At 41.3% G+C, this 19302-nt stretch overlaps 2 protein-coding genes across 2 annotated transcripts in view; both read right to left on the bottom strand.

The window, feature by feature from the left end:
• Positions 1-8137: 8137 nt before the first annotated feature.
• LOC140719657 (uncharacterized) lies at positions 8138-17428 on the bottom strand. The gene is made up of 2 exons (XM_073034437.1): positions 17175-17428; positions 8138-13483 (listed from the first exon to the last, which is right to left on the bottom strand). The coding sequence occupies exons 1-2, from the start codon at positions 17194-17196 to the stop codon at positions 11562-11564; spliced, it is 1944 nt and encodes a 647-aa protein (XP_072890538.1). The 5' UTR covers positions 17197-17428; the 3' UTR covers positions 8138-11561.
• The window catches only part of LOC140719661 (tyrosine--tRNA ligase, cytoplasmic-like), a 117910-nt gene continuing 112039 nt past the window's right edge, over positions 13432-19302 (bottom strand). Inside the window, exon 13 of the mRNA XM_073034446.1 lies at positions 13432-13483. Within this exon, the coding sequence (XP_072890547.1) occupies positions 13447-13483 (37 nt within the window). The 3' untranslated portion in view covers positions 13432-13446. The remainder of the gene's footprint in view (positions 13484-19302) is intronic.

Below are 19302 nucleotides of genomic sequence, written 5' to 3'. Positions count from 1 at the left end.
TTGGTTAACTAATCCACTATCCATGCCAATACACTTCCTCCAATTCCTTGCATCCGTATCTTATTTATAAGTCTTTTGTGCGGCACCTTATCGAATGCCTTCTGGAAATCCAAGTAGATGACATCCACCTGTTCCCCTCCATCCACTGCACCCATTATGTCTTCAAAGAACTCCAGTAAGTTTGTCAAACAGGACCTGCCCTTTCTGAATCCATGCTGCATCTGTCTAATGGAACCACTCCTTTCTAAATGTTTCACTATTTCTTCCTTAATGACAGCTTCAAGCATCTTCCCGACTACAGATGTTAAGCTAACTGGCTTATAGTTGCTCGTCTTTTGCCTACATTCTTTTTTAAAAAGTGGCGTGACATTTGCTGTCTTCCAATCCGCCGGGGCCTGCCCAGAGTCTAGAGAGTTTTGATAAATGATTACAAGCACATCTACTATAACCTCCGCCAATTCTCTCAGCACCCTGGGATGCATCCCACCAGGACCAGGGGACTTATCTACCTGCAGGCCCTCTAGTTTGCTCATCACTATCTCTTTAGTGACAGTGATTTTATCGAGGTCCTCACCTCCCATTTCGTCCATAACGTCATTCTGTGGCATATTAGACATGTCCTCCACCGTGAAGACCAACACAAAATAGTCCTTCAATGCCTCAGCCATTTCCTTATCACCCAATATCAATTTCCCCTTCTTGTCTTCCAAGGGACCTACGTTGACTTTAGCCACCCTCTACCGCTTTATATATTTATAAAAACTTTTGCTATCTGTTTTTTATATTTTGTGCTAAGTTACTTTCGTACTCTGTCTTCCCTTTCCTTACTTCTTGTTTAGTTGTTCTTTGTTGCTTTTTAAAGTTTTCCCAATCCTCCAGCCTCCCACTACTCTTTGCAACTTTGTACACATGAGCTTTTAATTTGATACTATCTTTTAGTTATCCATGGTATTAGACAAGCAAATATTATTTACAGTGATTAGAAAGCCATAAGGTAAAGTTTAAAGTTAATTTTATTATCAACGTACACACATAATCACCATATACAACACTAAGATTCATTTTCCTGCAGGCATACTCATCAATTCTATAGAATAGTACTACAACAGGATCAATGAAAGATCAACCAGAGTGCAGAAGACAACAAACTGTGTAAATACAAATATAAATAAATAACAAGAACGGGAGATAATGAGCTAAAGAATCTTTAAAGTGAGATCATTAGTTGTGGGAACTTCCCAATGGAAGGACAAGTGAGTGCAGTTATCTACTTTGGTTTAAGAGCCTGATGGTTGTGGGGTAGTAACTGTTCTTGAACCTGGCGGTGCCCATCCTGAGGATCCTGTACCTTCTACCTGATGGTAGCAGTGACAAAGGAGCATGTCCTGGACTGTGGTGATGTATGCTGCTTTCCTGCAAGAGCATTTCACAGAGCAACACACAGATTGTTAAGGGAGGGGATTGGAGTAAAGAATATAGTTTTTATAAACTTATGATGTACGCAATTTGTTAGCAAAGTCACCATTTATTTCCTGTCCCAAATTGTCCTCAGTGGTTGCTAGGCAATCACCTTCCAGGTTTGAGGTCTATGTATCTGAGCTAGACAATGAGTGATAGGAACACAAGGGAGGTGAAAGCGGTGAGAGAAGATAGAGGAAAGTAACGTCTTCAGACAAATTCCTCAAACTGTGCTCCACTTGTCAGGTGGTTCAAGTTCAGTTTATTGTTATTCAGCTGTACACTTGTATACCGCCAAACAAAACAATGCTCCTCCAGATCAAGGTGCACAACAGAAAAAGTTCCCTCCCTCTCCCCTCATCTTCTATTCCCCACTCTAGCCTCTTACCTCTTCTCACCTGTCTTTCAACTCCTGCTGGGTCCCATCCTCCTTCTCTTTCTCCTATGGTCCACTCTCCTCTCCTATCAGATTCCTTCTTCTCTAAGTCCTTTACCTTTCCCACCCCCTGGTTTCACCCGTCACCTTCTAGCTATCCTCCTTTCCCTCCCCTCACCTTTTTATTCTGGCATCTTCCCCCTTCCAGTCCCAAGGAAGGGTTTCAGCCTGAAACATCAACTTTTTATTGATTTCCATAAATTCTGCCTGATCTGCTGAATTCCTCTGGCATTTTGTGTGTGTTTCTTTGGATTTCCAGCATCTGCAGACTTCCTCATGAGTATAATGTCAGTGACACTTTATACCTGGGTGGTCAGGGAGTTCGGTAGTCTCGTGGCCTGGGGGAAAAAGCTGTTTGCCATCCTAACAGTTCTTGTCCTAATGCTGCGGTACCTCCTGCCTGATGGTGGTTGGGGGGGGGGGGTGCAAAGAGATTGTTAGACAGATGGGGAGGGGTTCATTGACATTGCTAAGGGTCTTGTGTATGCAGCACTCCTGAAAATACCTCAGATGGGTGTCAATGTCTGAATTGCGTATTAAATTCATGCATGCAGTGAATTATTAGCCTCTGACAAAATGCAGCACAGAAATAAAATGCAAGGAGCCGAAACATCTTGTGTGGCTTATTCATAGGCTCTTTATGTGCACCATGGAGAATTTTACACTTGTTAAATTCATAAATAGTCTCGTGAAAAGGGGTGAGAACCATGAGGTAGTGTTCATTGTTCGCAACCAATATTCATTTAGTACACAATATCATTCCATAATTAACATTATCTACAAATGTTTGTAATTAATTCGCTAGTATTAGGAAGTCAACAGACCTAAGAAAAAATGAATTTAAAACCTCAGTTAAGACAAATTTATGACCAAAAATTGTTATTTGCTTGTCAATAGTGAGACCGTGAAACTTTGAAAAAATTAGCAAGCCATGAGGTATCTCACATGGTTTCATTCACCATAAGCCCCGTTGAAGGTGATACAGAAGACACATTGCAGCTGCAGTGTCCGATAATCAGCCTTAAAGTGAATAAGCGATATCTCAATAGCAGTTTGCTTTTACATACTGTTTTCTAGTGTCAAAATATGTCCCATGGAATTTTCAGAAGGGCAAAATGATTTACCTACACTTGAATGAAGATGTGTAATATTTTGGAAAGCAAATGTAAATGAGGTCTGGTTCATACTTGGTTTTTGAACTTGTTCCTACTTGAAATAACTTTCTTGATTTAACTTCATCATCGTTATTCTGTGCCATGTCGTATAACGTGGGCGATCAAGATCCCGTGACTATAACTGTTGTTTGCAAATTTTTCTACAGAAGTGGTTTGCCATTGCCTTTCTTCTGGGCAGTGTTTTCACGAGACGGGTGACCCCAGCCATTATCAATACCCTTCAGAGACTGCCTGTCTGGTGTCAGTGGTCAATCCTCTCCACATCCACACTAAATAGGCATTTCAATATTCGATAGGTTTCAATGAGACTCCCCCCCCGCCCCCATTCTTCTAAACTCCAGCAAGTATAGGCCCAGAGCCATCAAAACCTCCTCATATGTTAAGCCTTCATTGTTGGGATAATTCTTGAGAACCTTCTTAGAACTCTCTCCACTGCCAGCAAGTTAACCATTAGGGAATCCTGCACAAGGGCTGCCAAGTCACTTTGCACCTCTGATTTTTGAATTTTCTCCCCATTTATGAAATAGCCCACATCTTTATTCCTTCTACCAAAGTGTATGACCACGCACTTCCCTACACCGTATTCCATCTGCCACTTCTTTGCCCATTCTCCCAATCTCTCAAAGTTCTTCTGCAGACATCCTGCTTCCTAAACACTACCCGCCCCTCCACCTTTCTAAGTAGCATCGACAAATTTGGCCACAAAGCCATCAGTTCCTTCGTCCAAAGTATTTTCATAACGTGAATACCGACCCCTGCTGCACACCACCAGTCGCTGGCAGCCAACCAGAAAAGGCCCCCTTTATTCCCACTCTTTGATCCCTGCCGGTCAGCCAATGCTCTACCCATGTTGATACCTTTGCTGTAATACCATGGACTGTTACCTTGTTAAGCAGCCTCACGTTCAGCAGCTTGTCAAAGGCTGTCTGAAAATCCAGATAAACAACATTCACTTACTTGATCCTACCTGTTATTTTCTCAAAGAATTCCAACAGATTTTTCAGGCAACAATTTCCCCTTAAGGAAACCATGCCGACTTTGGCCTGTTTTATCATGTGTCTCCTAGTACCCAAAACCCTGCCCTTAATAATAGACTCCAACATCTTTCCAACCACTGGAGTCAGGCTAACTGGTCTATAATTTCCTTTCTTCTGTTTCCCTCCATTCTTAAAGAATGGAGTGATATTTGCAATTTTCCAGTCCTCCAGAACCATTCTAGAATCTAGTGATTGTTGAAAGGTCATTACCAATGCCTCCACAATTTCTTTGGCTATTTCTTTCTGAACCCTGGGGTGTAGTCCATCAGGTCCAGGTGCCCTACCTACCTTTAAATTTTCAGCTTCCCAATCACCTTCTCCTTAGTAATAGTAACAGCACTCACTTCTGCCCCCTGACTGTGTTGCATTTCTGCCATTCAGCTAATGTTTTCCACCATGAAGACTGATGCAAAATACTTACTAAGTTCATCCACCATTCCTTTGTCCCCCATTACCACCTTTCAGTGGCATTTTCTGATGGTCCAGTACCCACTCTGGTCTCTCTTTTACTTGTTATATACCTGAAAAACATTTGGTGTCCTCTTTTATATTATTAGCTAGCTTACCTTCATACTTCATCTTTTGTCTCTTTAGGCTTTTTAGTTGCCTTCTGTTGGCTTTTAAAAAGCTTCCCAATCCTCTACCTTCCCATTAATTTTTGCTATATTAAATGCCTTCTCTTTTGCTTTTAGGTTGTCTTTGATTTCCCTTGTTGGCCACATTTGCCTCATCCCCAATTTAGAATTCTACTTAATTTTTGGGATATATCTTCCCTGCACTTTTCTGAACTGCTCACAGAAACTCAAACCATTGCTATTCTGCTGTCATTCTGGCTATGGTCCCCTTCCAATCAACTTTGGCCAGCTTCTCTCTCATGCCTCTGTAATTCCCTTTACTCCACTGGAGTACTGATTTTAGCTTCTTCTGAAACTACTGGGTGAATTCTATCATATTATGACCACTGTCTTCTAAGGGTTCCTTTACCTTAAGCTCCCTAATCAAATCTGGGTCATTGCATAACACCCAATCCAGAACTGCTGTTCCCCTAGTGGACTCAACCACAAGACAAGGAAGTTTGGACTATTTTGTAGCACCTTAACTTTGATTTGGCCATTGCCACCCAAGAAGAAAAGGAGCCAGCTAAATACTCTATCTATACCTCTTATCATCTTGTATAGCTCTATCAAGTCTGCTCTCATCCTTCTTCTCTCCAAAGAGAAATGCTCTAACTCACACAGCCTGTCTTCATAAGATATACTCTCTAATCCAGGCAGAATCCTGGTAAATGTCCTCTGCAACCTCACCAAACCTTCCATTTCCTTCTTGTAATGAGGTAGCCAAAGCTGAACCCATTTGCTGCTGGACGTTCTCCACATTGAAAGTACTCTTGCACAGAGTGCTATATCACTAGTCACAAAAGATTCTGGGCCTTTTTTCATTGACCAGCTTTTAAAACATTGTACAAAGTATCTTACTTTGCTTAGGGGAAAAAAATGAAATTAAGGGCAAAGAAGAAGTATAATAAAAGTTAAATTTTCTTTTTAAATATGCAAGGATCTTTGAAATCATTAGCTGGAGGAATGGCAACACACATGCTCGTAGGTCAGAGTAGTTTTTAAGATACTACCAAGAAGTTAAGATTCCTTAAGGTTGTTATAGCGGGGATGGTAGTGGAGATAAGCTTCCACTACCTACTAAATGCTCCCAATGGCGTGCATCCTCAAGTAGCCTCTGACAACCAAGTCCAGCTCCTGGCCTTCACGTGTGGCTTAGCTACTAAGCCTGGCAGAACAGTTTCTACTAACAGGAGAAGGGACAAAGGCGGGTTACTGACGCCTTAAAACCAGTGGTTTCGAGCAGATAGGGCTTATCAGCTGTAGTTGGCAGCTTATCTAGAAGGAAAACTCTGATCTCAAACCCCTGCTGCCTTGTAGCTATACTCACTCATGGAAAAGGCTTCGGGAGTAAACCCGGAGTGAAAAATCCAGGGCTGAAGTCCCTAAGGCAGTTTTACACTGAGTTCAATGCCGACTGGCATTGCTGTGACACTTCTGGTACCGAACTGTGTCAGTCTCTGCTGCTCCTTTGGATTCATCAGGTCTGCGGAGAGGGGGAGCTTGCTACACGGGCAACAGCTTGCTCTCCGTATCATACTGCCCAGGCTTGCATATCTTGACAGCTAGGACACAACATCCATGGTCAACTCTGGCCTCAACTCAACCAAAAAGTTACACAACTCAACAATAAGTACATCCTTTCAGGGTTCCTGTCACTTCCTTACTATCATCAGATTGTTAAAGATAAAATAACATTCTCTGTGGCGAAGAAGGGAATTCATGACAGAAACATGATTTTCTTGAACAGTTGTTTGTGTGCATTCTTTGCAAGCTGCTGTCATATTTTTCCCACTGTAACAATGACAACTGATAGTCTCACTGTTATTTCTCTCTTTTCAAACAGTCTGAAACTTTCATATCGCTTTAAACCAAGGGTTCTTAAACTTTTTTATGCCATGGACCCCTACCATTAACCAAGAGGTCCGTAGATCCAAGGTTTGGGAACCCCTGCTCTAAACTAAACTATGCTAATTTATTTAAGCTATTACAGTTGTGCTTTTATAATTTTATACTCTGTCAGTCAGTATTGAGGCCGACGGTGGCCTGTCTCCCAAACCATCCAGTTGCAGTAAGCCGGCAGCTCGCTCGCGCCGTTAGAGTCCAAAAGTCCTTATGAGCAGGGCTATGAATGCTGTGTGTTTGCCGTCCTCCGGGGGCGACTGTATGAACTCCTCAACCTGGGCGGCTGTCTCCTGGTCGAGGGAGCTCACCACGTAGTAGTAACGTGTAGAATCTGCGGTTATCTGCCGAATGTGGAATTGGGCTTCGGCTTGCTGGAACCATAGGTGAGGTCGCAGCGTCCAGAAGCTTGTCAGTTTTAACGAAACTGCATGAACAGATGCGGCGTCGTTCATCCCCGGCCCAAATATCGTTTGGGCCGTCGGGGTCACCAATTGTAGCGGTGTGCTACACGCCGCGCTGAGATAACGACACGCAGTCGCTTTAAAGCCTTCCTGTTCCCGTCCTCCCCGGGCGGGCATGCTGTAGGGGGCGCGTATTCACAGTCCCGTCCCGCTTGCTGGTGAAGAAAGCCTGGCGCCCTTTTTGGGGCCGGCCTCAATGCCGGTGTGCGCCACTTTGTGAGCCGGAAAGTGGGTCACCACAGTATATCATATATTATTTCTAAAATCTGAGTGGATTTTTCAGTCCCTTCTTCACAATCTTGTGTTGAATCAATTAAGAATGTGTGAGTTGTTTATAAATGCCCTAAGCTGCTGTGTGATATAAATGTGTTTGTGTTTTTAATAGTGACCTGCTATCAGTTAATTATACTGATATGTAATGTATTTACTGTATATAGTAGAATATCCAAGCGTTTTATTTGTAGCTGGTTGTTGGAACAGTACTAATAGTTAAAAACACGAAATGCCTGCAGAACTCAGCAGGCCAGACAGCATCTATGGGAGGAGGTAGTGACGACGTTTCCGGCCGAAACCCTTCATCAGGAGTTGTTGGTTTTGAATTTCCAATATGAGCCTGTATGGTAATATAAAGGTGAAATTTTAAATAGTATTAAAATCATCTATTTGTTTTCTTTTTATATCTAATAATGCAAAATGAATTGTCATGCTGCCAATTTAGACAAGAAAAATTGTATAAGCTTTGACACTGAAAGGTGTCTTTTTCTCAGGACATTTCAGGTAGGAATAAAAAAGGGAAATACTTTATTAGAAGTACACAAAATAGACCAAAAGTCATTTTTCTTTATACCAGGAAACCCTTTATTGATGTTCTGTCAATACAATCAAGTAGTTTAGTTTTCAAAGAAGAGTCTGGCTTTCAATTCCGATAAGAGTGCATTTTACCAGTTGCTATTACAGTGCAGATAAGTATTTACAAAAGAAAACTTATCCTTCTACATCAGAAAAAGATGACTACAGAAGGTGAAGATCTCCTCTTAACAAAATGAGGGAGAATTAGTCTCTTTCTTCACGAGTAATAATTCATTAACATAATCACCCAGACTCAAAATGTGATTTATCAAAAAGCAGTTGATGTGGAAACAACAGCTTATTAAAATACTTATAATCTAAAGTTGCATAGTGTGAAATATTGAAATGCAATCCCTTCATGCTGGAATTGTTATGCTGGCTGGCATTGGATATAACAATAGATTAATAAAGTGTAATGTATAAGTGAATTTCAGATGACAATTCTGTTGACGTTAGTACAGAGAATGAAAGTATCAATTTGTAATCCACTGATGCTCTATCAGAAAATTCATATGGTAACGTTAACAAATCCATGCCTGTTAATCTTTCCAAGTGATTGATTTAAGCCTTTGTTTCAAACAATGGACATTTCATATAATATCCTTTGCACATTATGATATTTCAGAGGTTCACATTGCGATTTATTGCAACAGCTGTCGTTATTACATTTTCTTGTGAAAGACATCTTCATTTGGTGGTGTTAATTTTGTTACAAAATAAATTATTTTACAGCCCAGTGCTTATAATTGAAATCTGAGAGAAATTATCAATTCATATTATAATCTCCATGTTTTGAACATTTTTTATGACTTTTGCTCTGAAATTTCTATCCTAATAAACTGAGACAATTATCAACTCATTCCTTCAAACCCAGTCTCTGCTGTGCATTTTTCAGTTCAGTTGATTTTAATTCTGTTACATAAAAGGGTAATATGCCAATAAATATGCATAATTGCACAAAAACAATTGGAAGATCCTGTAAACAGAATTCTTATTGGCGTAATTTCATCATAAGCCAAATTGCTTTGCATATCAGTTTGATTCTGTAAATACAATTATTCAACTAAAAAGTTAAAAAGTAGTTTGAATTGATTTACTTTTAACTATTCTATGGAGCAAGGTAACTTATAATTCAGTCAGAATGTCTGGAAAGAACTGGGAGATCATAAAACAGTTTTAATGATCATTGTTGACTCATAAGTAGTCAAATTACTTGTTAAATATATTTCATCATTTTTATCAGCCATAACATTTTTGCTATCCATTCTGAATTTCTTTATTAATTGATTGTTTCAGTAGAATGCATTCCTTCTACTTACCGCATCAGAATATTTAAAATATCTGTATTACCTTTTTAAATCTAATTGGATGTGTACATTATAGGTTTGGATTACAGCTTGCAACATTGGTTTGTTGTGTCAATAGAAGTGTTAGCAGGCCAGATAGAGAAGAGGCAGGGGGAAAAATTCAGAGACAAGGCATTTACAAATGAACCAGTGCAAGTAAATTATATTGCATTTTTTTTTGTTAACTAAGTTTTACTTGCAGAGAATTTACCAATAAGTTTCTCGAGCAACAAAAATAATTTGGCCTCTTATGATTAGAAAAGATTGCTTCTCTCCTGGCTAGACATTTAATCCTCCTTAGATGGAGAGATGTTGCTCCGCCCACGCATGCTCAATAGCTTAATGATATTATGTCCTGCTTAGACCTTGAAAAAATTCATTATTCAGTTCTTAATTCGGATATAAAGTTCCATAAAGTCTGGGGACCTTTTATTGAGTACTTTCATAACCTTCCTCTTAACTAAGGTTTTTTTTCCGGTCCCTTGCTTTCAGCTCTTTTTTTTGGTAGTAGGCATTATTATCTTCTGTTTTGGGGGTTTGAATGTCCTGATTTATATTCTCTATATTGTGTTGTGGTTGGTCTGGAGTTTTTTTTTGTTGCGGGGCTTGGGGAGGATACTAATTTTACATGTCTTCAATTTGGGTGCTTTCTCAATTATCTTTTTTGCATTATATTATTAGTGTATGTTTATTTTTGCACTGTATTAATTTTCTTCATTTTGATTTGGGTTTTTTTTCTATCTGTAGTGATATAGAACATGCATAAAAAACTAATAAAAAATTTTTAAAAAGAAAAGAAACAGCGCCTAGAGGTTTATAATAGTCAATCTGCACGTATCCTCTTTTTGAAAATTTAACATCTACTGTTGTGTACATGCCTCAGCTCAGAAGCACAGACCCTACAACATAATCTGAAACAGCATGTGTAATGTATTGCTTTTATGAAGCATTATCCACAATGGGAATAATTTGACATAGTGAATCTCAGCAATGTATAAACCATTGAAGGATCCACTATAATAGCAATCCAATGGCCCTTTGCTCCAAGTGCTTTTCCCTCTGGGCTCTGGAATGATTTAACTATGGGTTCTCATCAAGGCTGTTGTGTGATGTGCTTTAAAAGACTAAACATTTCACAGTCTTTGCTAGTTTGAAAAATAGTGGCATATGTACGTGCAGCACTCTAGCTGCCAGCAAACTGAATTAAATTACCGAGTAACTACACTACATCTGTCCCAGAGACGTCTTCAATATGTTAAAATCATAACAATTTATGATCTAGAAAGAGGTCATTCATTGCATGTAACTATTCTGAGATCACATCAGCTGGGATCATTTAGTATCTCATTAGAGGGAATGACAGATAATGGATGAATTCCTGCATGGTCTCATCAGTTGGTGAAATGTTGGGGTACACCACATTCTGATTTGGGCATTAGCCAATGGACAGCACTCTCTGAGTCAGAACATTTTGATTCAAATCCCAATCCTGGGACTTGAGCACAAAATAGTTCCTGTACAGTTCAACGTTTCTTACCCTTGAATCCAACTCAATTAACGTTTGTGAATATCTCAGGGTATTAAGATAATTCAAAATACATAAAACCTAACCAGTACAAAAGAGACATTTACTTGCACTACATCATTTATCCTTCAGCCTTCTTCTAGTCAGCATAACATTACTACAAATTAAATTGAAATTTAAAATTCAAGCAAGTTGCAGTGGCGATTATACCATTCCTCTAAGTTTTAATTCTCAGTAAGTATACAGTGTACACAGTTGTCAGAATTCACAATGGAACACCACTAATCATGTATTGCACTTAAAAGATACGATTATAATAATTAATATACAACTGTGTAATATTGATAGATTGTTTCTGTCAATGGTATAAATGTGAAAAAAGAACAAGAAATGCTTCCTTACACAGAACATTACTCAAAAGTAGCACAGGGAATACAAGTGTCACGTACATCATATCAACTTTCATTGACAAAACTTTTGCCTCTAACTGATCATTAAAAAAAAACAGTTCCACATTTAGTCCCTTATAGCGTAAGCTGAAAATGTGCAGTCATTAGGGAAAACGTCTGATGTTTGTGGTTGTTATACTATGCCGATTTTCATCCAGAGGCTTTTCTTTTATACTGGAAAATGGTAGCAACATATAGCACTTGTGTGTGTGTGTGTTTGTGTGTGTGTTTTTTTTTTCCAGTGTCCCTCTTGATACAGTTAATTACTACACAATATATAAATCCGCTAATTCAAGTTGATCATCGTTATGTCGGGCAAAGTAGGAATCCTGAGAATGAGGAGTGGATGTAATCGGTGGAATATAAACCATTGGCTTGGTTTGACGGCATCTGGATCCACACCTGATCATGCTCTCTGAGTTCCAGAACTGCACTTCCTGATGCTTGATCAAGGTATCCTTTCTTATATTCATCATACGTGTACATTGCAGGCACATTATTCTTGTACAGTGCCACCCAGATACTGGTTCCCTTTACATGCACGTGATAAGCAAAGTAGTAGACACCGGGAACTTGACACGTGAATAGCCCGGTTGCTGGATTGTAACCATGTTGTCCATTATACAAAATCCTATCAAACTTAATAGGAACCCCTGAAGGTGGAAATGACTTGGTAAGGATTGCAGTGAAAGCTGGAGCTACACGTGCAGAAATTTCTCCTTTTTCATATTTGGGCTTTCCGTTTCCTGGTATTGAGGCACCATCCACACCACCGTTTACTTGCAGGCTAGCAATACCTGTTGTTTCCCCATTAACGATGATCCCGGGTGGGCCCGGTGGACCTGGAGGTCCAGGTGGGCCTTGAGCTCCCATCCTACCTGGTATGCCAGGGTGTCCCATTGGGCCCATTGGTCCTGTAGTTCCTGGTAATCCTAATTTTCCTTCTCCTGGTAAGCCTGGAGGCCCTGATTCTCCTCTGGGACCAGGTAAACCCATTGGTCCTCTAGGTCCTGTAGCCCCCTGCATACCTGGAATTCCTGAAGAGCCTCTGGGTCCTGGTTGTCCACTTTGCCCTGGTTCACCTTTGGGTCCTATAGGACCTGCTAATCCTGGTATCCCAGGAGCCCCTGTATGTCCAAAGTCTCCTTTCGGACCAATTTTACCTGGTGCTCCTGGAAGTCCTGGTAAACCCCTTTCCCCAGGTATACCAGATTCTCCAGGTACACCACTATATCCCTGATCCCCTTGTCTTCCTTTTGGCCCTGGAGGCCCAGTAAACCCAATTTTACCTTCAGGTCCTGGTAGACCATGCTTCCCCATTAAACCCTTGGATCCCATTGGCCCTGGATAACCTTGTTCACCCTTAGGACCTGGTTCACCACGTAAACCATTTACACCTGGTTCACCCTTGGGTCCTGGAGCACCTGGTGCACCAGGAGGCCCTCGCTGGCCTTTTATTCCATTCATTCCTGGTTTTGCATACCCTGGAACTCCAGGCAAACCCCTTGCACCTGGTGGTCCAGGCTCACCTTTATACCCTGCAGCTCCTGGCTTACCTGTTAATCCATCTTGACCTGGTTTTCCTATGCCATCCAATCCTGGCTTCCCTGCAGGACCCTGAGGACCAGGAGGCCCTGGTGGGCCAATTTCTCCCCTTGGTCCTGATTCACCTTTTTCACCAGGTACACCTGGTAAGCCATTAATTCCTGGTTTTCCAATACCAGGTAGACCTGGGGGTCCAGGTTTTCCTGGAATCCCTTCCTTACCTCTTGGACCTGGAATACCTGGTTTTCCATATCCAACCTCACCTTTGGGGCCACGTTCCCCAGGAGCTCCAGGTTCTCCTTTCTCACCAGGTTCTGCTCTAGGCCCTGGAGCACCAGCAACCCCCGGGGGCCCTTGCTTCCCAGAGACAGAAAGCCCCACAGGCCCAGGTAACCCTGGAATCCCAGCTGGGCCTCGTGGACCTAGATCTCCTCTGGGTCCTATGTCGCCCTTAGGTCCAGGAAGTCCTATTATTCCTGGCTTACCAGGTGTTCCTGGCCTTCCTGGTTTTCCAAAGCTCGAAAATCCTGGGGCCCCTGGAGGGCCGGTTCGGCCTGGTTCACCCGGTTTGCCATATCCTGGTTTGCCTGGCATCCCTGGCGGCCCAGGAGGTCCTCTTGGTCCAGGTTTTCCAGGAGCACCTTTATCACCCTTGAGATCCGAAGGTAGAATCACTGGAATTTCTGTCACAATAAAATAAATATAAAACCAAGTCAAATTATGAATCTACAGATTTATTTTGGCATAGAAGGTGACCAACCATCCCATCAGGTCTATACCAACATCTTATAACTCTCAATATAACCGCCACCTCCTGCCTCCCCACCCCCCCCCCCCACCCACCTACCACCTTTCCTCTTGAACTCAAATTAATCTCATACCTGTCCAATTCTCTTTTGAATGGACTGACAGAGGGCTTCCACAGGGCTTACAGGCAATACACTTCTTGTTCTAAGTACTCTCTAGAATTAAAAAAAACTTTCCCTCTTGGATCCTATGCCTAAAATTTTAATCTTCCTGTGGCATTGAACTAATGAGATCAATTTTTAAATCTTGTGGACCTCTATCAAATCTCCTCTTATCTGTCTTCCTTATGAAGAGGACCACCCTATATTTTCCATTCTAACCATATAGCAATCAAGTTCAACGTACTTTTACTATGTTTCTAACCTGTGCCCCAGTGAATCCTAGAATCCCATATACTTCAACAACCACTCCCCCAGCATGTCTTTCCCCATTGAATAAACCATTAAACATGATTTTGTTTAGACCCTAGTGCCATGAAATATGCTGATAACACTATTTTGTAAAGTTATTTTTATATTCATTTTAACAGAACTTCAAAATTCATTTATGGTTTCATTGCCCACTACAAAATGCTGCCTTTGTTAATGCTTAATTCCTGATTTTAGCACAAGGTGTTTATAAATATATAGAACAGATATGAAGACAACATGGGACTTTCATTAATCCCATTGATATACTAACTTGCTGTTGCAAAACGTTTCACAAGTTTCCTGCCAGAATAGTATAGATATAATTTTACGTGCAAACAAACTCAATGAACCTGCCTTTGACCTTAAAATTTTTAAAGGAATCGTAAGATGTACTAACTGTGGTAACTTCTATCCTCGTCGCCAAAAATATGTGGTAACTTCTACTTTACAAAAGGACCACTCGATAATTTTATGGCCAAAAGAACATCTTTATCTGGGACGGCAAATGATATTTATAATACAGAGGCTTCCAGGTACCTCGTGCGGCATGGGTGGTGGAACTACACACAATGCACACCGGGAGTGAAAACCCTGCTGACCCCAGAACCTGCCTCCTGTTACCAACAGCTTCCTGATTGGTATTAACTTACTTTTAATAATACTCACATTACAACACTAACAAAATCTAACAATTTAAGAATCAAAGATTCAATGTACATTTATTATCAAGGTATGTATACAGAATACAAGTTTGAGATTTGTCCTCCCGCGGGCAGCCATGAAACAAAGAAACACCATGGAAACCCGTTCAAGAACATACCAAACAGCCAATGCTCAAAAAAAGAGAACAAATGGCAAACGCCAAGAAGCAAGCGGACAACAGGTAGAGTATCAAACATTCAACTAGGAGTCCAGCAGTATTCAGTTTAGTTCAGTTCTGCCCCCTACCGCTAGCTAATGCAGGTGGCAGGACCATTGTTCACCGAACCACCCCAGTCCGCATCGATTATCCCGATCAAACCACTCAAAAATAACCCAAAAAAAAGTAATTAGAATCCAGTAACACATGCAATATGAACCTCAAAGTCCCCCAGAGTAGGTCCATTGACTTGCCACAATGTGGACCAGTCCTGGCAGTGTGGATCCCAAGACTCCTACACGTTCCTCCAACAGCAGCTGGTGAGAGGGAGAGGAAGGCTGGTCAAAAGCAGGCAGATGGAAACAGTCAAACGTGCACAAATTGGAGCTCATCTTGAACTTCTCTGTCACTCATGCACTGGGCCCTCGGTCAACATGGAAGCACAAACGACCTTCCGAACGTCGCTTGCAACCCATCTCGAACAAACGGGTCTCCCACTGGATCGTATGCTACGACCAGTCCTCCCCAGTGTCTTCTCTTTTCATCTCCTCTCGAACAAAAGCTCCAAGCTCAGCCTTAGAGTCCCTCACCAGAGAAACCTCCCCTTAACCAGACCATCCTAACTGGATGGCACACATTTCTCCTCGCTCTTATCTTCAGCATTAACCTGAACATAAGCTGCAAACAAGCAGCCCGCACAGAACAGCACAAAATGAAATACATACAGCATAACAGTAAAAACTATGAACCAGGGCATTACACAATATAGCTCAAAGATAATTTGTTGCTAACAAAGAACTTTGTACAGGGGCCCAAAAATTTGACCTAAAGACTGGAAAGCAATGCTTGAAAAGTTGAACATCAGTAAAAGAAGAACTAAATTAAGTAGTTTAAGTGCAATACCAGTTGAAATTAAATATGAAAAGTAACCCCTATAACTTTCTGAAACTAGCTTGCAGTGATCCATTGATTGCAATTCCAGTATCTGCCACAATGGGGCAGAGCTCAATTGCACAAAGCTCTTCAGCCACTGAAGAAATAAAGGGAAATTTCTGTCAAATCGCAGGAGTACAAATTTTATTGCGTTAAATTATGTTCAAATTAGAGTGAAAACCCTACATTGATAAAGTGCCTTTCCCATCCTCAATATTTCATTTTTATTTATTTATTTCGAGAAACAGTGTGGAATAGGCACTTCCGGCCCTTCGAACTGTCCAGCCCAGTAATCACCCGATTTAACCCTAGCCTAATCATGGGGCAATTTACAATGACCAATTAACCTACCAACCAGTATACCTTTGGAACGTGGAAGGTAACTGGAGTATGCGATCACAGGGAGAACGTACAAACTCCTTATAAGCAGCGAAGGGAAATGAACTCAGATTGTTGGTAGTGTAAAGTGTTGTGCTAACCACTACATGCTGCCCAAATAAACAAAGTATGTGTGGAATAGAATAGAAACATAGAAAATAGGTGCAGGAGTAGGCCATTCATCCCTTCGAGCCTGCACCGCCATTCAGTATGATCATGGCTGATCATCCAACTCAGAACCCTGTACCTGCTTTCTCTCCATACCCCCTGATCCCTTTAGCCACAAGGGCCATATCTAACTTCCTCTTAAATATAGCCAATGAACCGGCCTCAACTGTTTCCTGTGGCAGAGAATTCCACAGATTCACCACTCTCTGTGTGAAGAAGTTTCTCCTCATCTCAGTCCTAAAAGGCTTCCCCTTTATCCTTAAACTGTGACCCCTCGTTCTGGACTCTCCCAACATCGGAAACAATCTTCCTGCATCTAGCCTGTCCAATCTCTTTAGAATTTTATACGTTTCAATAAGATCCCCCCTCAATCTTCCAAATTCCAGTGAGTATAAGCCTAGTCGATCCAGTCTTTCTTCATATGAAAGTCCTGCCATCCCAGGAATCAATCTGGTGAACCTTCTCTGTACTCCCTCTATGGCAAGAATGTCTTTCCTCAGATTAGGGGACCACAACTGCACACAATATTCTAGGTGCGGTCTCACCAAGGCCTTGTACAACTGCAGTAGAACCTCCCTGCTCCTGTACTCAAATCCTTTTGCTATGAATGCCAAATGAAAGGTTAAATAGATACCACTGCACCAGAATTTTATATTGAATGTGATCATAGTTTTAAGTTAAGGTGTTACAAATCAGAACAATTAAAATGGCAATAATTCAGCCAAAAAACTTTATGATTAGTAATTCATTTTATTCTTAAAACACTTCATTTCAGTTTCAGCATTACTGAATAAACAGTTTTGAAATTTGAAACTTAACTCTGCAAGTGCTCCAAAGACATCTGGTTTGCTTGTTCAGGTGCACTTGTACTCTGTGAATGTCTGCCAACACCAATCAGTCACTCAGCCATCCCAACTTGATAATTTTGAACTGTCAGTACTTTATGTGCTTTTGAATGGCTGTGTTAAATTGGCCCATTATTTAACCAGGTATAAATTAATCCCAAAGCCCTAGATAAGAACTAAAGAAGACTTTACAAATGCAGATTTAGAAATGCAGGAACAGACTCTTCCAAGTTCCAGTAACTTCTGACATGCTATTTTATAAATCAGTTCCATGCGGGTAAATGAGTAATGTGGGTTAAAATGTGACAGGTCCTGAACAAACAACAGTGTGATTTGGCAAGTAGCCAGCATGTATTGCAACCCAGCTACCATGTTTTTGTGAGTTAGATAGAGAAGGATGTATCTCCAACACCCTTCCCCCACCAAGCATAACACCAGGAAAGATCTGATGATCTTTTCACAGTTCATCACTATTAAAGGTCTTGTATCATTATTTTAAATGTCTCTACTATCCAGAAACATTACAGACATTTCAAAAAGATCTAAATGGTTCTAGAAGTTATTAAGTACTTTAAATTAATTAATTGAAACATTATAATAAAGTCAGCTGGGTGGCGTGTAGATACATCTCTAACAAAGGAAGTGTAAGGTGCTCCTTCCCTCCGCTAGCCTACAGGACACCTACTGGACAAAGTGTAGCACTGGTTTAGCCCCCCCCCTCCCCCCCAGATCAGTGTCTCATGAAGCCATGGGAGCAGGTGGTGTTTATGAGCAGCTGGTGCAGATCACAAGTCCTGGTGATGCGACCACTGACACCAGGCAGGCAATCTCTGAAGAGTATTGATAATGGCTGGGGTCACCTGTTATTATGACACTGCCCAGGAGAAGGCAACGGCAAAGCACTTCTGCAAAAAATTTGCCAAGAACAGTCATGGTCATGGAAGCACTACGATCACCTACCTCATATGATAGCACATAACAAACGTGTGAACTGTTGAGGAGATTAAGGTGCATTGGGGAGTTGGGTGGTGGGGACAGGGCACTGTTAGTGATCAGCTGGGGCTGTTCTTGTCTGAATGATATTTGCCTAACAATTCATGTCATAGATCTTATCGTTCATTTCAAAGGGTTCCATTTTAATATCAGAGAATGTATACAGTATACAGCCTGAAATTCTTACTCTTCACAGACATCCTCGAATATCAGAGAATGTATACAGGATACAACCTGAAGTTCTTACTCTTCACAGACATCCACAAAAACAGCAGAGAACCCCAAAGAATGAACGACAGAAAAAGGTTCGAACCCCAAAGCCCCACTTTGCCCTCCCACACACAAGCAGCAGCAAAGTGTCAACCACCTCCCCCACCCATTTCAGAAAACATCAGCGCCCACCACCCACCAGGCAACAGCAAAGCCCCCAAAGAGGTTCCACAATAGTGTAGAATAATTTGTAAAACTGATCACTGATAAGCCAGTCATGAATAGCTTTACTCAGCCTTTGTTGATAGCGGAATAGTTGGTGCTGACCAAAGAACTTTGGATGAAGTTAACTTGAGTGTTGATGGACATTTTCTGATGGCACTAATATGGATTCCTTTCATTTGATGATAATTGTCTGGGCTGTACTTGTGCCATAATCAGATTTGGTAAGTTTTCCAAATCATCATGCTTTATAGAGCGGTGGGTAGTTGGAACCCGCTGCCAGGCGTGCTGGTGGAGGCAGGTACTTTATAAACATTTGAGAGAGTCTTAGATACGCACATGGATGATCGTAAGATAGAGGGCTGTGTGGGAGGGAAGGGTTAGATTGATCTGAGAGTAGGTTAAAAAGTCATGATGTTGATGGTAATAAACTAAAATTTAATAAAAAGCAAACAAGTTTCCTACAGGTACATTTTAAATAAGGAGTGGTAACTTCACTCGAAGACTGGGATTGCACTAACACTGACATAGAGCTGGCAAGCACCCAGCCGCTCAGCTTGGAACATCGTTGCTCTGCTGCTGAACCCAGTGATGGGGCCTGCAGCAAAGCATCAGGTTAGACACATGTGGCGTTTTATCTTCAGCTTGTCTCAGACTTCAGAAAGCCAGAAGTCCGA

The sequence above is a fragment of the Hemitrygon akajei genome, chromosome 32 (assembly GCF_048418815.1).
Source record: "Hemitrygon akajei chromosome 32, sHemAka1.3, whole genome shotgun sequence".
Lineage (NCBI taxonomy): Eukaryota > Metazoa > Chordata > Chondrichthyes > Myliobatiformes > Dasyatidae > Hemitrygon > Hemitrygon akajei.
This window is presented reverse-complemented; position numbering and strand designations above follow the sequence as displayed.

Bases quoted from the DNA above. Each gene is read 5' to 3' on its own strand.
- LOC140719657 (XM_073034437.1), bottom strand. From the start codon at position 17,196: ATGTCTTTGGAGCACTTGCAGA. The intron at 13,484-17,174 runs GTTAAGTTTCAA...TTATTGTGACAG, and splicing joins GTCTTTGGAGCACTTGCAGA to AAATTCCAGTGATTCTACCT.